At 41.5% G+C, this 27,472-nt stretch overlaps 1 protein-coding gene across 1 annotated transcript; it reads left to right on the plus strand.

The window, feature by feature from the left end:
• Window positions 1-10,102: 10,102 nt before the first annotated feature.
• Window positions 10,103-12,820, plus strand: LOC145487023 (uncharacterized). Its single transcript, XM_081465729.1, has one exon. It carries the CDS (start codon window positions 12,345-12,347, stop codon window positions 12,801-12,803), a length of 459 nt encoding a protein of 152 aa, XP_081321855.1. The 5' UTR covers window positions 10,103-12,344; the 3' UTR covers window positions 12,804-12,820.
• The last annotated feature ends 14,652 nt before the right edge of the window (window positions 12,821-27,472 follow it).

Consider the following 27,472-nt stretch of genomic DNA (forward strand, 5'->3'; position numbering starts at 1 on the left):
TAAGATTCTGAAGAAACAGTGCGAACCCACGTTCATTTCTTTCTCGTAACACCACTCGACGTGACCTTTGTTGACGAGCCGCCATGTTGTTAGCACATGGCTGAGAACACTGCCGCAAAGACGTATGGGACAAAAAACAAAAATAATAATGGGTTCGTTCAACAAAATTTATTTCTGTAGATAAAGTAAATATGACCTTAAAAAAGCAATTAAGGTCATTCCTCACATTTGCATTGCGCATCCTTACTGCGCATAATTTATGGCGTCATTAGCGCGGGCTCGTGCGCGCGCACATTGAAAACATGACGGATTTGCCTTGATATTGAGCTCTGTCAGTTGAAAAATGACTCTAGCTCACCAACGAGCACGGGCACCCCAATTTTTTTTCCAGTCATTGTAATCAACTAATCATAAGCTTTGCGTGAGAAAAGACTGATTTAATTTCTATTGCTGAAAATTGAATAAATAAGAAAAATAGCAGATACACTGTGGTCTTTTCTATTTTGCAGTCGGTAACCACGTCAAGAAATTTGGTTCAAATTTTTAATCAAGGATTTAGCTTTCCGTCTGAATCACACTTAAAACGTTTATTTGTGTCCGACACATTGTATTGACTGTAGTTTAATGCGTGTTCTTATGAGTCCGGGCTCACAAAGATGTTACAATTACTGGGAATGCGTTCCTATGATAAGCATTAAATAATGCCAAAATGGGGCATTTTCAATGCCTCATTGCTCCTTAATGAGCATGGGCATCCCCCTTTTTTATTTCAAAATTGAAGTTATCATATGACAAATATTCAGTGGACAAAGTTTGAACAAAAATCTATTGTCACTTTTATTTCAGAGGAATTACCTTAAAGGGATATAAAATTAATCCTCTATAGAAAAAAACAAAAAAAGGTATAAAAAAGTTAATTTCTCCGCAGGAAAAAAATAATCCCTTAGCATAAAAAAAATAATTTATGGCAGTTAAATTAATTCAACAAAGGTAAAAATATTTTTACATATTCAAACAAATAATTACTGGTACCTTACAATTAAGTCCATTGACAAGTGCAAAATAAATATTTATTTTGACCAGAACGGGCCACAATAGACTCCCGGCATGTTCTTAGTATGTTAGTAAAAATTTTGGTTTATGTCAGCCTGAACGTTCTCATAAAAAGGTTCCTATAAGAAAAAGAGTGTATAACGACAACGTAAACGAGCATGCAAAAGGTTTTACCTTTCAGTCCTTTCTCATTTCTGCAAACAATAAACTACACATAGTAGGTACTTAAAAGAGTAGAAAAAATCAAATAGCGATATATCCTGTGTGTCTATAAAATCTCCGCATGTCAAGCTCTGTTATTTGCTCAACACAATTGTACACTCCGACATGGATATTCCAATTAAACGACTTGCGAATGTTCTCCTGTCTTGGAACCGTTTTCATTTTGTTGAAAGCTAACTCGATAGGATTAAATTCTGGTGAGTATGTTGGTAAATAAACAACTTCCATGCTGTGCTGATCCAACCACCATCCCAAAGCATATCCCCCTTGATTGTGATGGGTCGCATGGTTGTCTAGCAGGATATGGTCTCCATAACGAAGAACTGGCTCCCCGTTTGGTAAGTGTAATATTCTAGAGCCAATAAACCAGCCAAAACTCGAGAACGCAACTCTGTTTTAATTCAAGCAACTGACGTGTTTCATCCCACTGAACTACTGGAAAACTACTGAAGAAGCGGTTACACAGCTCACAACATTCTACACTCCCCCACTCAGCCATGAAAACTAGTACAATAAATCAACGACAAAACTTAGCCTGCAGTTCTCAAGTGTCTCTGTCCTAATAACCTAAAAAGTCACTTAGTAACAAAATCAGCCGAGTATCGAGGGGCATGTCTGTTCCTAGTAGGGTAACGCTTCTCTGGAATGCCTTGGGTAGTTGATTGCCCAGGAACAGCCGGCTCCCTTGGGGTTTCTTCCCACTGCAATTCTGGCTGTTCAGTTGCCGGCGATGCTGGAATTGGGTCTGCTGGAACCTCTTGATCAGCAATAGGTGCTTGGGGAACGCAGGATCGCTGTATAAGGTGGTCTTGCTGACGTCTCAAGAGTTGGCCATCTTCTAGCTGAACTGCGAAGGAAGTTGGACCCGTTGACTCTTTCAAGATTCCAGGTAACCACCTTGGTCCTCTTCGGAAGTTGCTCGCGTAAACTGCTTCCCCTTCCTGCATGGTGCGTTCCTTAGCGTGCCAGTCATGTGCCTGTTTCTGAGAAATGTGCCTGTTTCTGAGAAGCTTGGCGTTGTCGCACTTTCCTTTAGATTTCCGGGTAGACTAGGTCTAGTCTTGATCTGGGTTTCCTTCCTAGAAGTAATTCTGCAGGGGACACTCCTGTTGAAGTCTGCAGGGTGATTCTGTAACGAGCTAGAAATTCTGAAACTCGTGTCTCCACGCTTCCACCATTCATCTTCTTCATTCCCTCCTTGGATGTTTGTACCGCTCTCTCAGCCAGTCCGTTAGACGCTGGGTGGTAGGGTGCTGTTCTGATGTGATGGATCCCGTTCTGTTTGAGGAAATCTCCAAACTCTTTGCTCGCGAAGTTGCTGCCATTGTCTGTGACGACAATTTCCGGTAGGCCGTGTGTCACAAAAGCGATTCTCAATTTCTCAATCGTAACACTTGAAGTTGACATATTCATTGGAAACGCCTCCATCCACTTGGAGTGGGCATCCATCACAATGAGAAACATTTTTCCAAGGAACGGACCCGCATAGTCTAGGTGGAGTCGAACCCAGGGTTTATGAAGCCATTCCCAGGGATGTAGAGGGGCTTCTGGCGGTGACTTCCTGTTTTCCTGGCAGGGACTGCACTGGTGAACCTTCTGCTCTAAGTCTGCATCCATTTTTGGCCACCACACATAACTTCTCGCCAACACCTTCATGCGGCAAATTCCAGGGTGTGTCTCGTGTAACTCTTCCACCACCCTTGCTCTTTCCTTAGGGGGGACTACTACTCGATTGCCCCACAGCAAACATCCATCTTGAACACTTAATTCATCTTTCCTAGTGAAGTAGGGCTTCAATGCTTCATCTGAGTTGTGATTAGGCCAACCATGCTGAACGAACGTGATTACTTGTGACAGTATTGATCACATCTGGTTCCGGTTCTGAGCTCATTCACACTCGCTGGTGTTGACTTGAGGAGTTCCATTGCAAACACAGTTTCTGTAGGCAAAGGACTAACTGGCAAGGGTAGTAGGCTGAGGGCATCAGCATTGGCATGTTCTGGTCCTGGTTTGTACTCAATGGAGTAGTTGTATGCAACTAGAGTCAAGGCCCAACGCTGAATTCTAGCTGCTGCAATAGGCAGTGTGGCCTTCTTCTCATTAAACAATGATTCCAATGGTTTGTGATCAGTCACTAGACTAAAATATCTGCCGTAAATGTACTGGTAAAATTTCTTCACACCAAATACCAGGGAAAGTGCTTCTCTCTCAAGATTGGAATAATTTCTTTCTGCATTGGACAGTGTCCTGGAAGCATATGCGATTGGATGTTCTGAGCCATCATCCATTCGATGTGAGAGAACAGCTCCCAAGCCATATTGTGATGCATCGCATGCCAAGGTTAACTTCTTCTGACTATCATAATGGACAAGGAGTCTAGAGGACTTCAGGAAATCCTTAGACTTCTGGAAAGCCTGCATCTGCTCTTTACCCCAATGCCAGCGGGTCTCTTTACGTAGTAAATCATGCAATGGAGCCAACACGCTCGACAGGTTAGGCAGGAATTTCTGGTAGTAGTTAATCATGCCTAAGTACGATTTGAGTTCCGACACATTCTTAGGCGCTGGTGCATTGGTGATCGCTTCGACCTTGTCATCCAATGGTTGAATACCTTCTTTGCTGACCTTGTGACCCAGGTAGGTTACTTGAGGTTCCATGAACACACACTTGTTTTTCCGAAGTCGTAAGCCAGCACTTGCTAGTCATTTCAAGACTTCTTCCAGGTTGTTTAAGTGATCTTCATCGCAGGCTCCGGACACTAGGATATCATCCACCTGGACGATTACATAAGGAATGTTCTGCAGCAGATTCTCCATGTTCCGCTGAAATATTCCTGGTGCTGACGATATCCCGTAGGGTAGGCAGTTGTACTGGAACAACCCCTTGTGTGTGTTAATGGTAGTGTATTGTTTAGATTCATCATCCAGAAGAAGCTGCTGGTAGGCTTGGCTGATGTCCAACTTTGTGAATTTTTCACCTCCTCCTCCTCCAGGAGGTCTTCAACCTTCGGGATAGGATAACTGTCCAGTTTTGACACTTGATTGACAGTTGTTTTGTAGTCTCTGCAGATGCGAATTGAGTCGTCTGGTTTCAGAATAGGTACAATGGGAGCAGCCCATTCCGAGAACTGAACCGGTTCAATCGTTCCCTCATCTTGTAGCCTCTTGAGTTCAGCCTTAATCTTCCCTGTCATAGCATATGGCACTGGTCTCGCCTTCAAGAATTTTGGTTGTGCCTCTAATTCCACATGAATTTTTGCCTTTGGGCCCTTGAAGGTCCCAAGTCCTTCTCTAAACACTTCTGAGTACCGGTCAACCAATTTTTCAAGTGAAGACTCTTGGTTGTTGTTGACAACTTGCATTTTGAACAACTCCTTCTAGTTGAGTGTCAGAACTCTCAACCAGTCCCTTCCCAGTAAGTTAGGCCCAGATCCTTCCACCACGAGTGTTTGCAGTTTCACTTCTTGTTTCTCATACTTCACAATAACATTCAAAGTTCCTATGACCTTGACTAATTCACCTGTGTACCTTCGGAGCTTCACTTTAGTAGTTTCCAATTGCTTTCAGTTCTTCACCAGATTCCCTGCAATAATTCTCTTGTAGGTTTCTTCGTTGATGATCGTAGCAGCGGCGCCACTGTCCACTTCCATGCTCGTCTGAACTGTTTCGCTGTAGCTCGACTCGAAACGGTTCTCTCTCCGTGGTGTTTATGTGAAACATCGTGTATTCTTCGCATTCTTCCTCACCTGACTCGTCTGTTGCCTCCAGGTGATGTGTATTTCCAAATTTGCCGCTCTTTTGAAACTCCGCTTTATGCTTACCGAGACATTGGCTTGCCTTGTGACCCTTCTTACGGCATTTGTAGCACTCTTCGTCTTTATACCTGCACTTATCAGGATCGTGGAATTGTCTTCCACAACGATAACATTCCTTTGTCGACCTTTTCGGATCCCTTGGTGGCTGTTTTGGTAGCTGTTTCGGTGGGTCTTGGGTAACGCAGTTAACTTGTGATTCTTTGGGTTTCTCACTCAGATTTCCAGCAATCAGATCACGTGTATTCCTGTCAGTAATTTCCATCGCGGCGGCTAATTCCATCGCCCTCTTGAACTCTAGTTGACTTTCAGCAAGCAATCTCCGCTGTATCCGTTCGTCGTTCAATCTGCAAACCAGTCGATCACGCAGCATTTTCTCCAGTTGGTCGCCAAAGTCGCAGTGCTCTGATAAATTCCTCAGTTCGGTGACATACTGTTGTATTGTTTCTCCCTGCTGACGAAAGCGGCTGTTAAACTTGAAGCGATACACGATAGATGATGGTCTAGGATTCAAATGTTTCTTTACCAAATTAACCAGCTCTACGAACGACTTGTCGGTAGGCTTCCTTGGATTAACCAAATTCCTGATGAGTTTGTAAGTTTTCGCTCCACACACACTGAGCAGAACCGCCCGTTTCTTGTTGTTGTCCGTAATCTCATCTGCCGCGAAATACTGCTCGAGCCGTTCAGTGTACTCAATCCAGCTGTCTTTCTCGTGGTATTCCTCGATTTTCCCAATCAATGCCATGGTTTTGTCTGTACCTCGTCACCAGTGTAATATTCTAGAGCCAATAAAATAGCCAAAACTCGAGAACGCAACTCTGTTTTAATTCAAGCAACTGACAATGTGTTTCATCCCACTGAACTACTGGAAAACTACTGGAGGAGCGGTTACACAGCTCACTACATTCTACAGTAAGAAGTTATTTGACGCTTCACCGAAAAATTTGAGAAAATCAAGTGTAGTTGTTGCCCCATCAACTGTATTAGCATACAATATTCCTTCCACACCAGCAAGAACTTGAAGTGTCACGGTTGGCGCGTCTATGTACCTCTTAACTTCAATACATGGCTCACCAACAGCCGAGTGCCTATAATTTGGATTTGCAACATCGGGCATTTTGAAGCCAGCCTCGTCAAAGCATTTTATTTTGCAAGGATCAACAGTGGACATGTAATCAAGAAAGTCTTGACAATAATTAACATTCTCAGGGGAAAATTTGTTTATTGGCCGATTCGAGCTTCGCTTCCAAGTCATTGGACCACACGACATCCTCTTTCTAATGGCGCGGCTTATTGTAGCCTTTGAAGTTCCACCGGGAAAAGCGCAATAAGAATCTACAACATCATAAATCTTCAATAAGGACATCGATGGTGAATCTCGTTTGAGAAATTCGATAATTTCCAATTCAGTTCCAGTCAAATTTGGGGGATTTTGAGCCCCCTTCTTGTCTCGAGGACCAATTTCTCCGCTGTCAACAAATTTTTTCCACGCGTTCTTTGCACACTGTCTGCTTACATTAAATTTCCTTGCAACATCAGAGCAGCTGCCTCCAAAAAAAAACTGATATATGATTTCCACCGTTTTGCACAATTATGTCTATAATGCCCCTTCTAATGTCCTCAGACAAGGCTTTTCCTGGGCTATAACTTTGACCTGTCTTTGTTTTCAACATCTCTTCAACTCGCGGTTTTCTTTTTAGCGGTCGCTGGCGCGAACAACCAAAATGGCATCACGTGATCAGTGTTTTGCAAACCGCAGAGCCACAAAAACATTATCACGTGACCACAATTTTTGAACCGCAGACTAAAACCAACGGTCCGTGAAGCGGGCCGAAAAAAAGCCCTTGTCCACGGACGTCTGAGATGAATAGTATAATGTCCCGAGGAACATCCCTGTGAACCTTTGTGTACCTTTATATACCCCCTTCTATACCCCCTGTGTACCCTCTGTATAAGCCATGTATACCCCTGTATACCCCCTGTATACCTTGTATACCCTTGTGTACCTTTGTATACCCCTGTAAACCCATGAATACCCCTGTAAACCCTTGTATACCCTTCTATACCCTTGTATTTCCTTGTATACCCATACATACTCTTGTAAACTCTCGTATACCCTTGTTTACCAGGTACACTCTTGTATACCCTTGCATACCCTTTTTTCCCCTTGTATACCCTTGTTTTAACCCTTGTATACCCTTGTAAACCCATATATACCCCTGTTTACCCTTACACCAATGTATACCCTTGTATACCCCTGCATACTCCTCCATGCCCTTGTAAACCCTTGTTTACTGCCCTTGTATATGCTTGCATATCCTTGTATATCCTTGTTAACCCTTGCATACCCTTGTAAACCCTTGTATACCCTTGTATACCCTTGGTAACAAAAGATAATGACAGGCCTACACGGATTTCCCTCGTGAATTGCGATAGCGATGCATTTCAGCCTTGAGTTAAATGTACGCTCTAACTAGCGTACCTTTAAGAGATTTGCCTCTCTTGTATGATATAATTGGAGGCTTAGTATAGACATTTTTCAGCAACAACTGCTCTTGTACTACAACCCAGTTATTCATTAAAATTTATTTTAAGCCACGTACGGCTAGGTGATATGTCGTAACAAATGGCAAAACTTTCGTTTGAGTCTTTTTTCTTTGTTGGAGGCCACCCTTCTGTCCTCGAGGCGGACTCCTGTTAGGGACCTGTCAATGAAGTTATATATGTTATTTGCCGGCTGGGAGGTCCATATAGTGAAAAACTGTGACCGGTCTTGAAAATGCTGACAGATTACAAATGGGTTAGTCCACACAACTTTGTCATTGAATTGGCTTCCGCGCCGTCTACTAACGATTTGTAAAAAGCTCTTTGCAACGAGGGAGCAACTCAGATAGTGCACAAAGAAAGATGTATTAAAGACCAGATTTTTTTTCCAACTACTTGATGTTAGTTGCATTTATTTCACCAGTTAAGTTCTCAAGAATTGTTTTTGCGGTGTGAAATTTCGTGCGAAGTTTGTAGTTTTACCACAAAAACAATTTCTGTCAGTCGTTGCTTTTAAAATCACTTGAAATCAGACTTTTCTACCGTAAATTGAATAGCAGAAAGCGAGGAAATTTGTTAAGTGTATTCCACACAAATTCTCCTAAATACAGCAACGATCAGAGAGGTAAACTCGACTGAAATGGACTCAAATTTTACGGCGAGACAAACACAGGATTACGCGCCATTACAGAGGGGGGGGGGGGGGGGGGGCAAGGGTATTTTCGTGACGCCATGATCCGGTTTTTTTGTGCTCTGTGAATTGTGATTTGATAAAAAAAAACTGTTCCGTGAATCGTGATTGAAGTGTATTCCGTGAGGCGTGAAATGCAAAAGTCCTTGGCTGTGAATCGTGAATAGATAAGAAATAAATCGTGAATGTCTAAAGTTGAGTTCGTAGCTGAATTTCACCGCATTGTGATCAGATTTTTTCCGTGACCTTAGTGAATTTAACGCTTGAGTCAAGCCGACTGAGAGTAGCGCAAATGAAACATGTTGACAGGTTTAAATAAACCCGTTAATTTCCTGATCACTGTATTAGCCAATGAACCCGTCTCAATAGGATTTTTGACTGATGAGCCATTGATGAACGACATGTGCGGAGTCGGTGTAACTCAGACTGGTAAAGATCATGGCTGTTAAATCCGACAAAGTCCTCACAGTTGTTGAATCCGTTATATTTTACCATGCTGAGCCAGAATCAGGCACTTCCAAATTTGTTGGATCCAAGGAGGGTGTCAGAATTGGCATAAGAGATTAGCACAAAATTTTAAGTGTCTTCTTAAGATATGTGACTAGTTTTTGCGGAATCAAAGAAGAGTGCATAAAACGTGGCCTCGGTGAAAGCTTGGATGTCAGGATCTGTAGACTGGTGAAGGAAGGCATAAATCAACCAAAAGCGTTCTCCATCAACACGCAAGATCAGTGGGACCTCGAACTTGCAATCCTAACTGACTCGACTACAAATTCGATTTTACAAGGTGAGTTGTGAGACCTTTAGACTATTTAACAATTGATTCATGCGTCAGCGTGCGTTCATCGAGATATGAAGCACGCGGGAAGTTTGGAGGGCAAGAAAGATGCGTAAGAGTTGCTCCAGGCGTAGCCGAGAGCAGCTCTAGCTTCTCGAGTGCTCTCTAAACTTTCCAAGTGCTCCATATCTCGATGAACGCACAGCTGACTCATGAATCAATTGTTTTATAACATTGTACGAGAGTTTTAACGGACCCCCACCCCCGTAGTTTGCGACATTCAATTGTGTGACCAAATATGGTAGTGAGCACGTGTAGTGACTTTCTCAGAAACTGGAGAGACGAAGCAGCGAGTTGAACTGTGAGCATACTGTGAGTTTAGAGGGAGTTTTAGCTGTGAAATAAACCTGAAAACTAGTGAGTACTGTGTACCGTTGATAAACGGCTCAACATTTTCATCATGGATAAAGAGAAATTCCCCTGCTACGCTTCAATGCGTTGTCCATTTGGTTTCGCTACGCTTCAACGATCTCGGCTCAGAGTGGTCAAAATATTGACAGGTGAATTCATGCGTGTTAATAAACTTGACTTTCTGAAGGAAAACACACTTTTTCGAGTCGGTATTAAAATCGAAAGGAGAACTGCGGCAGTTTCAACAGATGAAAACCATGAATTAACGCCAAAGAAATTGTGCTTCGTGGGCAAATTGTGGTTTTATCAAGGCGACGAAGAAGCAGGCAAAGGAGGCGTAAATTGTTTAATGTTGCTCTGAAATTGAGATTGGTTAATTTAAAGTACAACTTTGAATGTTATTTGTTGATTTAAACCACAACTTCAAATGTGATTGGCTGATTGAACTGTCCTATAACAAACTGTTTGATAACAACTTTGCAAGGAGACGAGTGAATTAGTGGAAAATAGCAGTTTTTTAAACTAATCACAATCGAGGAAATTTTAATTTTTATAATGAATAAAAAGAAAGACATTACACAACACTGGGAGTTCAGCAGACACTAATATCGCCTTGGAAAGGAAAGAAAAAAAAGGAAAAGAAAAAGGTAATTACAACACAGGGCATTCGTAATTGGTTACCCATCAAAGCAGGAACCCCGCCGAACAGGGCTTACTTTGTTGAGCGAACCAGACGCGGTGCTGTCCTTGTTCAAAACGTAACAAAGAAAGAAAAAAAATCACTGATTTCGCCCGGGAAAATAAAGAACAAAAAATAAATAGGAATGAAAATGAGAATCCAATTATACTTGCTTTGCTGATCAAACAACAAGCCATATAATTTTTTCGGACAAGGATCACCAATAATTTCATGAACATTTTCAACTTGTTACATCTCCTGGTGTATTCTTGTACCGTTGCGTTTTGCCAGTGGGCTTTAACCTCAAGTCAGTGGCATCAAGATTTTCATTGTTTACAGACGATCAATTTTCCAAAGGCTAAGGGTTCTTGGGTCACAGAGGACACTCCTGCCAAAAAAATCATAGAGTACTCCTCCCCGCCCCAGATCTTAATGTTGATATTTGTCTGCCTGCTGGGAAAATTTGCATGTATTCAAGTCGTACCGTAACTGGTCGTTTCACCCGAAATTCCATTCGCCCGAACTGGAAGACGATTCGCCCGAACAAAAAGTCGATTCGCCCGGTATTTTTCTAACATGACTATGGTACCAGTTAATGGCATAGATTGAAATGATAAGCAGTATGGAACATTTCTTTTCTAACATCCACGGCGAGTTGATCGATACAATACAGCGTTATGCCACGGTTTCGTGTAATGTGAACATCCAGCGCTGCTTAAAGAGAGAACTCTGTTTTTTTTCTTTTTCGCTTTTTCGGCTCGTAGCTTATGTGAAGGGAATATTGTACGGTCTCCTTTTCTCTCTCCTTCCCTCTCTATCTGGTGAGTTTATCGTCGATTGATTATGGATGAAAGGAGAATTCAATTCATCTCCCATTGATTGGACTAGGTCACACTTCATGTAAAGCCAAATAAAAATGACACACCAAAAACTTGTCTCAGGGGGTCGATGTCAATTGGGCTTTGCCCTGTTTCTGCCTCCTGTCACACGGTTTTTTGTTTCTTTTTTTTTCTTGTAAATGTAAATTTGTGGGACAAAGAAAATAAACTAAACTAAACTAGTTATTTTAGTGATAGTATAGTTTTGGAAATGGTGTGCGCTTTTCTTCCTTCAAATAGGTTCTGTTAGAAGAACTTACACCAGCACCATGTCCTGTTCTGTCCAAGCCCCTGCACCTGGCGAGGGCGGCTAATTGACTCCGTCAGCGTCTGCGCCCAGACGATCCAACAGACCTAAACTTCGAGATAGAGGAGGACCACATTCCATCGGATTTTCTCCAATCTGACCTACGTGTCAAAAACAGAAGACATATTGTATTCGCCACCAGCCAGCAGCTTGAGCAGCTTGCCAGAGCCAAAACCTGGTACGTCGATGGCACGTTTAAGCTCATCCGAACGCCCTTCACTCAGCTGCTCACCATTAATGCGTTCGTGAGGGCAGAGGAGTGTGCAAAACAAGTACCACTGGCATCTGTCCTCATATCCAGAAAGAAGAAAAGTGATTATAAGAAGGTAAGCTTCATAAAGTTACATTAAGGATGTTTTAACAGGTAATATACCGGTTATACCATAATTGTTGCGTTAGCTAAAAGAGAGTCGTAGTAATGATCCGTCAAAGTTGAGGTGCTGAAAAATTTATATAAAGTTGATTTGACGGCAGTTTCATTTATGACCAATGTGATTTCGTTTTGGTGACTAAACCCCTTTTTACGGTTGTTTTAATTTTCTAGGTTCTCAGAGCCAGCGTTAATCTGCTTCCTAATGAGCCATCAGTCCAAAGAGTATGCTGGACTTTGAAAGAGCGACGTGGTCGGCAGTTAAGGCAGTTCTACCAGAGGCGATAATCATGGGATGTGTTTTCCACTGGACCCAGGCGGTGTGGAGAAAGGTATAAAACACCGAGCCTTTTCAAGTTGTAATCCGCTCTGTCGACAGTTTCAGTGCTCTAATCTAGCAATTGTTAAAAAAAAATGAATGGTTTTTTTAGGTTTTTTAGACACGAAAACATATTTTGGCTGATGACAACTGACAAAGCCCCTGAGTCAAAGAAAACCTGTTAATTTAAGAATTTGTCTTCTTTGTAGGTTCAAGAGCTGGGACTTGCAGCTGCTTATGAACAGGATGATGGAACCTACCGACTGATCCGAAAACTGATGGCAATGCCGTTCCTGCCGGCCGGCGAGATACCAGCAGCGTTTGCCAAGTTGCGATTGAGGGCAAGTACCAATGGCATGAAGAGGCTGGTCTCCTACACTGGATTGATGTGGATTGAAAGCACTACCTTCCCGCCAAAGGACTGGAGTGTGTACGGGCAGGCCATCCGCACCAACGACCTGGAGGGCTGGCACCACGGCCTAAACCGACGAGCTGGGGGCAGAGTACACACTCCGTTTTACCTTCTCATCCAGCACCTGCACAGAGAGGCCAAGCTTTCTGCGCTTCAGGTTAGACTCGTCTCTGATGGAAAGTTAAAACATATACAAAGAAAAACCTATTGCTGCCTTCAGGCCAAGATTTTTGATCTCTGGGATGATTACGCCTCCAGGGAAAAAACCGCTCAACAGTTACTAAAGGCACGCAGCCATCTTAATGGACCAGTCCGTTCAGTTTAAGTTCTATTAGTCAATATATTTATACCTTCGTGTCGCGATAGATTTAAATGGTTCGACTTGAATAGGTTACGGTTCGGTTAGAAATAATTCATCGTTCGCGATTAGTCAATACATATACCGTAAACATCGTTATAGTTTCAAATAGGTTAAGGTTCGGTTAGGAATAATTTATTGTTCGCTATTAGTCAACATATTTATACCGTACACGTCGTTATAGTTTTAAATAGGTTGAGATTCGGTTAGGAATTATAATATACAATTGTAAATAGGTAAGGTTAGGTTTATATAGACTTAGAAGTAAGTATTTATCGTAGTATCACGCAAATAGGTCTGTTGATCATATTCAATAAATTGTTGCATTACAGTATGTTGACGTGTTTTTTTTTTTTTTTTGCCTCGGCTATTGCACTGGGCCGGTTTAATTGGGTTTCTTGCATGCTTAGAAGAAATTTGCATGTTCAGTATTCATTCCTGACAACGTGATGCATGTCATTATATCGATCGGGAATAGTTTTGATCGTGCTACACGACTCATATTTTATAAATCGACTTACATATTATGACTTATATCTTCATAGAATATACCGGGCGAATCAACTTTGAGTCTGGGCGAAACGACTTTTTGTTCGGGCGAATCGTCTTCCAGTTCGGGCGAAAGGGTTTCAGGTGAATGGAATTTCGGGCGAAACGACCGTAAACCAGTCGTACGAGCTTACAGACCTTTTCCATTGCATTTCACTCAAGGCTATAGGTAAGGTTTCTTATGAGACAGTACTTCTTTTCCAATGTTAAACATATATTGCACGTAAAATACATCAAAATAATTCGCCTCATTTGCAAGTATTTTCAGTGTTGACCCAAAAAATCTGCCCACCCATAGATATGTGCTCCTACGAGCTCACAGGGAGTTCCTTTCCCTTTGTTATCTTTTCAATCAGGAAGGAAAAGTGTAAACACAAGACAGGGTAAAAATCATTTAAGCTTATCAAAATCAAGTATTTGGGAATTGTTTTCCAAGTTTATGTACATTTCACATCCCACTCAGGGTTCAGTTCAGTATACTGAGACAAGTAAACTTATGGCGAACACAACTTTAATCTAAACTTAACTCGATGTCGGTTGAACGTGGACTACTCAACAAGAAAAACTTAAATGCTATAAACTGCAAAGCTCTAAACGATGGTCCTGCTTGATTGAGTGTTGGATCTCACAGGAGATCTAATCAGCCAAACTTGAAAAGTAAAACGATAATAAGCTTAAGTCAAAGACTACTGCAAGGTTGACACAAGGTCGTATATTGAAACAATATTTCGGCTGGCCTCAGGTTTAGATGTTACTAAATTATAACAATGAAATTTATAATTTTATATAATGGTGCTGACGTTTGTCCTGGTTTCGTTCATTGAAAAGTGTTCGTTTCGTTCATACAAGTTCACTAAGGTCTCCGAATAAGACACATTAATTAATTGTCATCAGAGCTTACCACAGTAACATGAGACAGGTCACTTTGCAGCAAACAAATGCTCATCTCCTGGTCATTTTTAACGCCTGAACAAGGCAGATGCTCATGAAATTCAGCCTTCAAGTTAGCCATAGTACTAATTCGAACATTCCAGCTCAATTTAGCGAAACACGTAACATTAATGGTCGTGTAAAAGTGACAAAATCTTAATTTCGGGCTGGCGGTGCCCGGGCTGGCATGATGCACGCTTTGAGTAGTAACCGCGCAAACACGATAGCGAGGCTCTCGCTGACTGCACGGTTACTATTCCAATATTTTTTTTCGGCATCGGGCTCGGTTACTATTTCAACATGGCGTCGGGCTCGGGCGCTCTTGTTCGGGCCCACTAATTACGAACAGTGTCTGCACCTGAGTGAGTGAGTGAGTGACGCATTTGCATATCGGAGTCCCGCAACAAACACGTTTCTACGCTTCGCGTATCCACGAATTTAGAAAGGGTGAGAACAGGCGCCGCCATATTCGTTCTAGTGAATTTCTACAAAGTCCTTCAGTTTTTTTCATGCCATAATTTGTTTGAAACATGAAATTAACATCTTTTTTCTTCTTTTCGAGAGAGCTTGCAAAGAAGGGTCCTTGCACAAATTTCTATACAAACTTATGTTTGATGAGCAAAATATTTGGCTTTGAGTCTTTGAGTCGTTCCATTAATTTCACTCCTGAGATGAGTTTTGCTGTGGCTCTTGTAATTTTTTGTAACCCACAACACAGTTTTGAAAGGACTCATGCATTACATGCTATTAAATAGTATTTTTCTATTTCTTTTTGTGCAGTATTTTTAACCTTTTATTAATATGTAGCCTCTGCAAGTGCACTGCTTAGCGCTAAACCTGCTTTGATGCGTTCAAGGATTAAGTTGAGGAGAATACTTTTTCGGTGCTTTCTCCTCTTTTCATAAAACAAATCTTTTGAATTTACGTTTTTTTTGGTTAAAAAGATTGTTAAAATTCTCTTTTAAAAAGAGACGATTTGGCGAATATTGTAGTTAAGCGTAGCACTTTAAGCAAAATGGCTCTGTCTAAGAAAAATAAGAAATATAGAAATTGCACTAGCAAGACCAATTTTTTGGGGGGCAAGAACGTATAGGCTGTACGTATGTTCCCGCCTCTTAAGTTTCCAAGTGTGACATTCACTTTTCAATTTTGTTGCTGTTTTGTATGGAATTTAGGTAAACCATTTAAAAGTTACAATCATTTGATATGATCCTAAATTTTTTTGTCCAGGATACTAAAAACGGCAAGGAAACCCCTCTTTTCATTGTGTACAATATTTAGGAAGATTTATTAAATTTTTCAATCCTAGATTAATATATGAGAAGCATCTATAATTTTTGTCATGACGAGAATGATCTCCTGGCATTAACTTTAGATGCCCCTGGTAACACCGCTTTTGAAGCGTTCTTCGACAACATAAACAACAAGCAGTGGGAAAACCACAGCAAGAACGTTGACGTCTCCAAGGACGACAGACACGTTCTGCGTCTTGCAGCTGTGTTTCATTTATTTTATGATCAGCTGGGAGAGAGTGGAAAACATGTTCTTTTCAAACGGAGAGCATGCGTGGACGTAGCGTGAGGCACGCGTTTTAATGCAGCAGCCTACGTCCCCAATATTTTTCCCTTCAATGTGAACGTAATCAATCTTTTTAGTATTAACGAGCAGGGAATGACCCACGATACAATCATATGACTGGAAGAGGTCGAAAGCATAAACGTGGTGAACACAGCTCCATTGAAGAAGGACAGTCAGATTCCAAGCGAACCAACATGGCGGCTGTCGAAGGCGAAACCTTCGCAACAGAACCTCCAACCACTGAAAACCACCACAAAGAACCCAGTCTAACGGACTTAAGAGAGACGTTGGTAGATATACAAATCACAGTCAATAATATTCTATTGGAAAACAAGAAAATCAGCGAAGACGTAAAAGCACTAAAATCCACTGTAAACAAACAGCAAACCGAGATTGCAGACCTCCAGAAACAACTCACCAAATCCAGGACACAGTTTGCAGCTACGGAGAAAGAGCTTGACGATGCGAAGAAACGAATAAATGAACAACAAGAGGAAATAGCAGAGCTTTACGACCTTCAAGACCATTTAGAACAATATACCAGCAAAGACTCTCTTGAATTCCATGGAATTCCAGAAAGCACGTACAACTCCACAGAAGAGGCCATCCTAAAAGTAGCAGAGGCGCTAGAGGTTCCTGTCAGCCCCGATGACATTGAAATTTCCCATAAATTAAATACTCGGGGCAACAAAGCAATAATTGCAAAATTTATTAGTCACAAAGCCAAGACGAATCTCTACAGAGCTAGAACAAAACTTTAACACGTCAAACTGGCCGGCCTCTTCCCCGACTCCTCTTACGCAACGAAAGTACAGTCGACAAGGATTTTCATCAACGGAAACTTAACTTCCTATCGTGGCCGCATCATGTCTAGAGCTAACGAGAAACGTGGAGATGGTGAACTATTGAGGGCATGGTCGATGGACGGAACAATTTACATGAAGACTTCGCTGGACGGGAGACCCATCAAAAGCATCCAATTAGAGGACCTTGAGAATCTGTAGCCTGCTTAGAAGTACTTTGGGAGAAGGGACGGACTCTATTTGCAGGTGGTCTGTTTGGAACTGTGACTTATCTCTTTACCCTACTTGAAAAAGGTTTAGTTGTTCTCTTTTGTGTTGTTGTGTGTATTTGTTTGTGTGCACTGTCTGGATTGTTTATACTTAAGTGAGTTTTTGTATTTTTTTTCTTGTAATTTAATTCCTTTTTTTCTTTTCTATCCAGTAATATGAATACGGGTAGTTTGTCCAAATTTGACGTCTTATCATTGAACGTTCGGGGAACCAGAGATCAAATCAAGAGGAGGAGTATATTTTCATATCTAAAAGATCAAAAAACAAACGTTTATTTTTTAAAAGAAACATATTCAGAATGAGCCCATGAAAATATTTGGAGAAAAGAATGAGGTGGCGAGCTATTTTTCTGACATGGCACCAAGCACAGTAAAGGTGTGCGTATTTTAATTAATCCCTTTGTACAACCAAAAGTTGATTATTCTTATGCCAATGACTCGGGCAGAATAGTGCTTATTACAATCACTCTTAATGAACAAAAACTATCACTGTGCAATATTTACGTGCCTAATGACCAGGCCAATCAACTCCAATTCAGAGCTCACCTCAATAATTGTTGGGGGAGACTGGAATTGTACTTTATCAAAACAAAAATAAGATCGAAGGTGCACCGTGGAAGCCGTCCAGTTACCGTAATCTCATTCTGACAACGATGGAAATGTTTGGCTTAATGGATATTCAAAGAATGCGACATCCAAAGTTACGCAAATTCACGTACGAATCAAAATCTCTTAAACTTAAATCTAGGATTGACTTTCTCTTAATTGCAAAAAATCTCTCTGGGATGTAAAGAATTCGGAAATTTACCATGCTATCACACCTGACCATAACGCAATTTATATCTCGCTACCTTGGCCCAACAAACCTCCCTGGGGACCACGACTGGAAATTTAACAACACTCTATTGAATGACGTGCAGTATGTGAGTAAGGTTCGTGATACATACGCTCATGCGTGCCGTTATTACAGCCATGTGACGGATAAGAGGCTCTTTTGGGAGTTAATGAAAACGGAAATCACATCTGCGACTATTTCCTTTTCCAAAAGTAAAGCAAAATGTATCAGTAGCCGAGAACAGGAATTAAGACGTAGAATAGACCAACTTGATGTTATTATCTCCGATAATTTTTCTTCTCCTTACATCGATGGAGTACCACGGGAGTATGACGGACTGAAAACGGAACTTAAGTCAATTTACGAAGAAAAAAGAGAACAGGCAATGTTTAGAGCAAAATGCCGCTGGATAGAAAATGGTGAACGCCCAACAAAGTATTTTTTCAATCTTGAAAAAAGTAATTACAACAAAAAAACTATCAGTGAACTTCGATTACAAGATGACTCCACTACGTGCAACGAGACAGTGATTCTAGAGCAAATTGAAGACTATTATCATAGAAACCTATGTACCTCGGATTTAACCTTTTCTGAAACTGCGTATGACACATTCACTGAAAATGTTGAATCGCCTAAGCTTTCAGAGGACGCGCAAGGAACCTTGGAGGGTCCACTTACGTACGAAGAAGCCAAAAAGATACTAAAAACCTTTCAGAATGATAAAGCACCGGGGGAAGACGGATTTACCGTCGAATTATACCTATTTTTTTTATCTTTTAGGAAACGATTTAATAGCAAGTTTCAACGAAGCGCACGAGAAAGGTGAACTCTCCATTTCACAACGAAGGGGAATAATTACTTTAATTCTGAAAGAAGACGGGTCACTCCTAGATCTTTCAAACTGGAGACTTATTACATTGCTTAATGTTGGTCTTAAAATAGCGTCAAAAGCAATAGCCAAACGCATTGAACCGACACTACTAAACCTGATCCACTCTGACCAAACAGGCTTCGTAAAACGGAAATACATTGGGAAAATATCCAACTTATAAGTGACATAATGGAATATACGAGTCTACAAAACCTGCCTAGCATTCTTAAGTAACTAGAGTTCCGTAAAGCTTTTGATTCGATCGAATGGCCCTTTATAATGAACACGCTAGACCATTTTAATTTTGGTAGTGACATCAAGCGCTGGATTAAGATATTCTACACAAACACAGAAAGAGCGGTACAAAACAATGGTTTTATAATCAGTTGGTTTAAACCATCAAAAGGAGTTCGACAAGGTTGCCCCTTCTCCCCTTATTTGTTTATTCTTTCTGCGGAGGTACTCTCAAATAAGATACGTCAGGATTCCGACGTGAAAGGAATCAAAGTCTTCGGTAAGGAAATCAAGCTGTCCAAATTCGCTGACGATACAACTCTATTCACTGCGGACATAGAATCTTTAGAAATGGCCTTGAAAATTGTTGAGGATTTCGAACGAATTGCTGATCTGTCCCTAAATGTAAAGAAAACGAAGGCGCTTTGGTTGGGGAAATGGAAAAGTAATAGAAATAAGCCTCTGGATTTAAAATAGTTCCACAGCCCCGTTAAGATATCGGGGATATATTTTTCGTAAAATATTAACGAGAATAACGAGCTCAACGTCGACAAAAAGATCCAAAAGTTGCAAACTAAGCTGAATATATGGAGTTCACGGGACTTGACGATATTTGGAAGAGCCATGTTAATTAAAACCTTGGGTATATCGCAACTTATCTATTCGGCCTCTAATCTGGGTGCTCCCAAATGAATTGTGGAAATTGTAAGAACAAAATCTTTTAAGTTCCTCTGGAAAAACAAAAAAGATAAAATAAAAAGATCTGGCCTTTACCAAGATCCAGACGACGGTGGAATACGCATGACCGATTTTGATATTACGTTAAAAGCCCTAAAACTCGCCTGGATCCTGAGACTGTTGCGGACTTCGGACAATAGTAATTGGTGTATTATTCCAGAGCACTATTTCAGAAGAAAGGGAGGGTTAAACTTTCTACTAAGGTGCAACTACGACACAAATTATTTTAAAGACCTCCCGCCCTTCTATAAGAAGATACTGGACTTCTTCAATGAATTAAAAACTCTTTACTCGTACGATCAAAAGCCATCTTCCTAACTGAATGGTTTAAAAAGGGTATTCTATCGATTAATGACCTATTGACTGAAAGTGGGAATTTTTTAACATTTCACGAGTTCCGTGATAAATATTCCTGTGAATCCAATTTTTTACAGTATTATCACGTTGTTAGCGCTATTCCGGAACGCTTTAGGTCTCTAGTCAAGTGCTCCGACATCATCAACAAATCATTTTTTACTGGAAATAATAATATCTTTTCCCTCAACGAATCGACACAAATTAATCTGTACAAGGCTAAGTCAAAGGACTTCTATAATTTGCTTAACGTCAAGATTCACACCGAAGATCAAACGGGCCCTGAACGTTGGAGCGAAAAACTCTCTTTAAATCAAAGGAGACCTATGGCCAAACTCGTGGATTAAGTAACCTAGAGGTGGAACATGTTGGTGTACTTGCAATTACTGGTGTATTATTAAATGCTGTTAAAACAAGCCGGGTTTGTACCATGCAAGGTCGCACTTAACTCGTGAAGTTTAGGCTTTTTTCGTTGGCTTTTTTTGCACACATATTACAAAGACATACGTCCAGAATAGCTAGGATGGCAAAATTGCAGCAGAACATGGAGTGGTAAAGGCTAAGGGTTCTTGGATCACAGAGGACACTCCTGCCCAACAAATCATATAGTACTCTCCCCCACCCCTTCCCTCACACCCAGATCTTGATGTTGATCTGCCTGCTGGAAAACTTACATGTATTCAAGTCGGACGAGCTCACAAACGTTTTTCATTGCATTTCATTCAAGGCTATAGGTAAGGTTTCTTATGAGACAGCACTTCTTTTCCAGTGTGGAACCGCTTGTCTCTATATATATTGCACGTAAAATACATCAAAACAAGTAGCCTCTTTCGCAAGCATTTTCAGTGTTGATCTGAAAAATCTGTCGACCCATAAATATGTGTTCCAACAATAATAATAACAGCTTTATTGAATTGTCAATGTATTTAGTGTTAACTACTAACTGGGGACAAGCTCACAGGGTTTCTTTCCCTTTCTCATCTTTTCAATCAGGAAGCAAAAGTGTAAACAAAAGACAGGGTAAAAATCATTTAAGCTTATCAAAATCTAGTATTTGGGGATTTCTTTCACATCCCACTTAGAGTTCAAGAGATCAATGTACTAAAATAAACAAGACAAGTATAGAGAACACAACTTTAATCTAAGCTTAACTCGATGCTGGTTGAACAGGGACAACTCAACATGAAAAACTTTAGCGTTTAAACTGCAAAGCTGTGGATGAAGGTCCTGCTCCACAGGAGATCTAATCAGCCAAATTTGGAAAGTAAAATGATAATACGTCACTAATGCAAGGCTGACACAATGTCGTAGAGTTAAAACAATATTTCGGCTGGCCTCAGGTTTAGATGTTACTAAATTATAAAAATGAAGTTACAATATTAAACAATGGTGTCGATGTTTGTTCTGTTTTCAATAGCTGTTTCGTTCGTTAAAAGTTGTTCGTTTCGCTCAAATAAGTTTATTAAGGTCGAGGAATAAGACACATTTTCATCAAAGCTTACCACATTAGCATGAGATTTAATCATTTTCAGGTCACTTGCCAGCAATCAAATGCACATCTCCTGGTCATTTTGAACGCCTGGACGACTCAAATGCTCCTGAAATTCAGCCTTCAAGTTGGCCATAGTACTAATTCGAACATTCGAAGTCAACTCCTCTTCAATTTAGCGAAACACCTAATATTAATGATCGTGTAAAAGCTACAAAATCATCAATATTCAGGCTGGCACGATGCACGCATTGAGTAGTAGGCTCGCACTGACTGCATGGTTACTATTCCAATATGGCGTCGGGCTTGGTTACTATTCCAATATTGCGTCGTAAAGTAAAGTCTGCATGCGAGCCAAGTGACCCATCAGGCCGGAGCTTATCCCGGTTTCTGTAGCATGAAGCGACTAGGAGTATTTCTACTCCCCCCTGGATGGGATGCTAGTCCATCGCAGAGTTACCCCCAGCATTAAGTTCGCCGGTACCCATTTATACACCTGGGTGGAGAGAGGCACTGTGAGAGTAAAGTGTCTTGCCCAAGAACACAACACAATGTCCCCGGCCAGGGCTCGAACCTGGACCGCTCGATCCGGAGACGAGCGCACTAACCATGAGGCCACTGCGCCTCCCACAATATGGCGTCGGGCTCAGTTACTATTCCAACATGGCGTTGCAGTCGGGCGCTCTCGTTCGGGCCGACTAATTAGAGATCTTTAGCAATGACGACGAGGACGTGAACGTCACCGACCGGAAGTCGGGAAAACGAACTTTGAAGCTACCGTGCATGCCCAATCGAGAACGACTCGTCGTCCACATCTCGTTCAGGACGCCATTTGCCGCCATCTGCTGTCTTGTCGAGAACGTGAGTATGTTTTATTTGTTTTCTAATTTCTACTTACGTATCTTAGGAATTTCCTCAATGTAAAGGGTCGGTTAGTGAATAAAAACAGTGCCGAAGTAATTTGATCGTACCGTGATGGAAAAAAAACTTGATTTCTTTCGAGTTGCAGGTAGAGCTTCACAGTATAAAATGGAGAAAGCAATTGCGGATGATAATAAAAGTACTGCAGGGTACGTAGTAGTGCTTTTATAAATACAAATCGTGGGCATTTCGTTATAGTTTTGTAATTTATACCAGTTGGCATTTTTAAGAAGTACTTCTGGGCTTTGAAGAATATCCGAACTGCTCGGATTGACTATAAACTTAGCTTAGCTCTGAATCACTTGACGCTGATTACAACACTGAATAAACGTTAAATTGTTTTAGTGGATAATTTTTGTCTTTTCAAATTAACGGAACATTTGACACTTGTTTGACATTTTCCTATTGACTGCATTAGAAAGCTGCAGTAAAGGACTCGTCGACGAAACCGGTTTACTAAAGTCTTTACGTTTCCCGCCATGGACGACGGTCCCGTTCCAGGCCTCAATCGGTCATATACGTCGTCGTCCACGTTCTCGTCGTCATTGCTAAAGGTCCCTATTACGAACAGTGTCTACACCTGAGTGAGTAAGTGAGTGAGTGACACATTTGCATATCGGAGTCCCCGCAACAAACACGTTTCTACGCTTTGCATATTCACGAGTTTAAAAGGACGTGTGGACTAAAATCTTGAAATCACTAAAAAACATTTGTAAGGAAACTAACCGGGTAACCTCGTTAAGGCCTTGATCATCTTTGTATCTGCTTTCCACTTGTCTTGCAAATTCTTAGCACGACTGTAATCGATGTCGTGTTCTTTGACAATCTTGTCCAGTCGGTTGATGCCTGGGTCTCTTCGTTTCAGTCTCTTTGCCAACTTGGTCCCATGCCCCATGTACTGGTACCCAGGCCAGGAAATTCAATCCCCGTCTTGCCCAGCAATTTCAAAACCACATCCACATTGGCGATACTTGCGCGTACGGGTCTTAGTCTGTGTCATAATTGTGTTTTAGATTTCTTCTCAGTTTCTTTCCTTTGGCCCAGTCTTCTCAACCACTTGTAGGTTTTAAATGTTCGGCCTTGTTTTTACGTTTGCCCTTGCCTTTGCACTTTGTCTTTACCCAGGAGAATGTCAGCCTTTCTTAGGAGCGTTCCCAGATCCGAGTCAGGTGGTGGAATGGGTGTTTTAGCAGGGGGTCGCTTCTTTTTAACACCTGACGTAGACGGTGTAGCTTCTTCCTTGATCTTTGGTGTTTTTGTACCTTGAGAAGCACTCTTAATCAATTGTTTGAACATGGTTTCCAACGGATCCTTCACTAAATCTCCTTCCTCCTCATCTTCCTCTTCACTGACATTAGCACTATTGCTCGACAGAGGACCAATGTGACCGTCGGTAACTTCCAAGAGATCATACTCATGGCTTGTAAACGAACTGCCATATCTTTAATTTCGATACATCTGATACACAAGTCTTCCGTACCTTCCTCGCCTTAAGACTTCCCGCGTGTAGTTCAGAATTATCACAATCTTTGACGGAAGAACCGAGGTGAAAATAGTACATTTACAAACTGCCGAGGTTCGACCTTGTTCGGAACAGCAAAACTCATGTGCTTTTTTTGTCACGTGACTCTACATCGAGGGAAAACTGGCGCCTAGTGCGCAATACCGCTGTTCAACTCAATGCGGAAGCATTTACAACCAATTTGCCTGATACGTTTGGTTAAACGACCTCTCTGAAGAGCTAGAGATTTAATTTTCTTGATGGCAATTGAATCTGGAATCGATTTATCACGGAGTGTCACGTGACTCTCAGCAGCCAATCGGCCTGCTTTGTTCAACAAGGCATTGTCGGTGATTTCTCCTTTGAAATACTGAACCAATTGTGCAAACTCTTTTGTCGGTACCATCATGACCTCTTCTGTCATCCTAGAAATGTTGTTGGAGTAACGTTTCGTAGCAGTCTTTCCAGTAACGAACCTCTTGATGAACCTTTTCTACTTTCAGCTCTAGGCTATGTTTTGTTTCTTCTACTGTAGAACACTCCTTACACAACAGGATGGTCTCACCTACTTCGGTCTCGTCGCGGTGTCGTTTGCAAGCTGAACACAGATCCTCGTACATAAATGCCATATGCCCTTGAAGGAGGACGTTGTAAACTCGATGCCAATGTTCCACATCACGTTTCAGGGCGTCTTCTCTTTCATTGGCTTGTTGTAATAACCTGACCAATTCGCTCAAGGTGTCTTTGGGTTTGGGGACGAAGTCATAACCTTGCAGTGGATAACCATGGGCATCTCTGGTGTTTAACATCGACATGCTTGGAACACGTCATTCAAACCTTACCAGAATCCGCTACCCTTTTGTTCTCGGAGATGTTCTCTTCACCTCTTGACCGAGTTTCTGTGTTTCCCCACCTCATGTAGCGTTGTCTTATAGCGATGCAGTTTTGCCATGGTGATTGGGTCAACGAGAATTCTGTTTCATAATAGATTGAGAACCATTTCGCTCACGGTGTTGATTTGATCTGCATTAGCATGCTTTAACATCTCCTTCTCCTGCCTCCAAGAAAGGGCCTTGTCTGCATAATCGAATCATACTTCCCAAGGTGCAGGATGTCTGTTGTAACTGCCTGTGACACCCTTTGCACCTATTCTCTTATACCGTTTGTCCTTTCCGAGCTTGTACCTGATCTTGGCTGCATTCTTGAGAACAGTAAACAGTGCACCTCCACATTGTCTCTTGTTGTAGTGATTCACATTGTCTCTGATTCCTTTTGCTGCCTGACCAGCTAATTTCAAAGCCAGCATAGCAAAGGTAGGTGAGGGTCGCGATAAGAACATACTGGCTCCTTCGCTGATCTTGTCTACCAATCGATATTTACGTCATGCCAGTGCTCCACCTCGCTGTTTACTTCTTTTCTTGACCTTTGGTTTATTTTTCAGCGTCGACGTTTACGCGAAGCAGTTTCCAAACCCTTTTTCACATCGTAACCAGCTGCACCAGAGATTCCTCCTAGAGCCACCGCCTTGCCTGCTGCTACTAAAGCTGGAATGAGAGCTGCCAATGGTAACAATCCCCCTTTTTGTGTCCTCCGTCTCCTTGGTTTTTTTACGAACTGTTCGTTTGCTCTTCATGACACATAACAGGCTCTCCTTCTGGTCGAAAAATGGTGAGTGTTTTTTTGTTTCATCAAGACTGCAAACGTACTATTGCAGAATTCCTTAACATCGTCGGTTTGTACGTTGATGGGTTTTCTACCCTTGGCAAGTTTCAAAATCTTCTCGAAGGCTTCGGTTACTGCTTTTCCCATTTTAGTTTTGATGGGTTCCACCCAAGCGTACTTGGAAAATGCATCGATCACCATCAGTAAATAACGCATGCCTTTGTTGTATTTGGGTATGTTTTGCATTTCCAACAGATCGGCCACCCTTTGTTCATCTATGTTGAACACCGACACAGGTAAGGTAGGGAAACGTCTCCTTCGCGGTTTGTGAAGCGTGTAGCCCAAATTCTTTTCCAACACCTCTTGCACTTTTTTGACGGGGAGTTTTAGGGCTCGGGCAAAACTGGTTATCCCACCCAAACTACTCGGTTGACGAGGGTCGTGATAAGATGTTAGTAACTTGGTGGCTTTTGATTTCTTCATAGCGTCCCTAATTTCAAAGTGTAAGCCTCGAGGAGGTCTGCGTGGTGTTCTCGAATGGTCAGGAACCACTCGTATGCTTGGGGTTAATGTTTCAGCCACATAATAAAGATGAGAAAACGAAAGATGTTTTGCTTTACGTCTGTGGCTTCGAATTCTTTGAGAGGGTCAGCACTGGATGCAAGAGGAATGACTACCCCTTGTGCATATTTGAGATACGCTCTTTCACACACCCAACACAACCAACACCAATACAAGTGACTCAACATTATGTCTGCGGCAAAATGAACTTTATTGATACGCTTTCAATCCTTTATACAATTCATACAATTTAGTTTGCAGTATCAAATGGGTCTTCTTCTTTCTTGTACAGATCACAAGTGTCCCAAGCCGTACTGGAATATTGGCAGCCTCCCAGATTACATTCTTTCCTTGGATCCCAGTCTCTGGCTAATTGGTAATCGTCTGATTGATACAACCTATCTTTCTCCATGATATAATCTTCACACAGATTTGTGTCCAGCAAGAGGTTGAACCTTTCTTGCCACAAGTCGACTTCTTTGGCCATCTTACAAACTAGTTTGTACAGTTCGTGACAAACTCCTTGGTGCGTCGCTTTAACTGTCATTTCAAACGGAATTCTCACTTTTTGTTCTAAGTCTTCTGTGATTTGCTGCATTGTTCTAATGGGTCTTAACAGAGAAACAAGGGCAATGCACATCGGATACGCCAAAGCAACGGTGGCTGCAAACATATTGGTATCTTCAGACAACTCAGGGGATCTGTCGCACATGACAAAATCAAAGGCTTTCGTACATCTATCGTACATTACCTCATACCACTCTAAAGTAACGAGAAACACCAAGCCACTACTTTTCATCCATGGTAGGATGCAATTTTTCCACTTGGGTCTTTTTTCTTCTAAATCTGTCTCCGACATACTTTCACCATTCGGATCATAAAACAAAAAGTCAAAGACGAACAGGGTGTCAATCAACGTGTTGGTATCTTCTGACCATTCTTCCCAATGGACCTTGACTTGACTGTCGATGATCTGCTTGATATGACTATTGCTGTTCTTGTTCATGCAAAACTTCATGATGTTTCCAAGATGATTCAAACACTTTGACTGCTGACGGCTACCGGTAAGTACTGATTTGACTTTTATACGATATGGATGTGACATTATCTGGTGCGCGACTGGTGTATCACATGTTCGTTTATACATTAACGTCATACTTTTCCTAATTTGGCCGCAAAATCCTATGATTGGTCAGAATAGTAAAGGTGGGAAAACACAGGATGCTGTCAAACCAGTTTGACAGCGTCCTTCACAAAGGTTGATTTCCTTACTTGGTTACAAAATGCTGTGATTGGTCAAATATGATGTCATGCTATGGAGAAGCACTGAACGGTGATTGG

The sequence above is a fragment of the Orbicella franksi genome, chromosome 5 (genome assembly GCF_964199315.1).
Source record: "Orbicella franksi chromosome 5, jaOrbFran1.1, whole genome shotgun sequence".
NCBI classification, from domain to species: domain Eukaryota; kingdom Metazoa; phylum Cnidaria; class Anthozoa; order Scleractinia; family Merulinidae; genus Orbicella; species Orbicella franksi.

What these genes read in the sequence shown, in the direction of transcription:
- LOC145487023 (XM_081465729.1), top strand. Translation starts at nt 12,345, where the DNA reads ATGGCAATGCCGTTCCTGCCGGCCGGCGAGATACCAGCAGCGTTTGCC.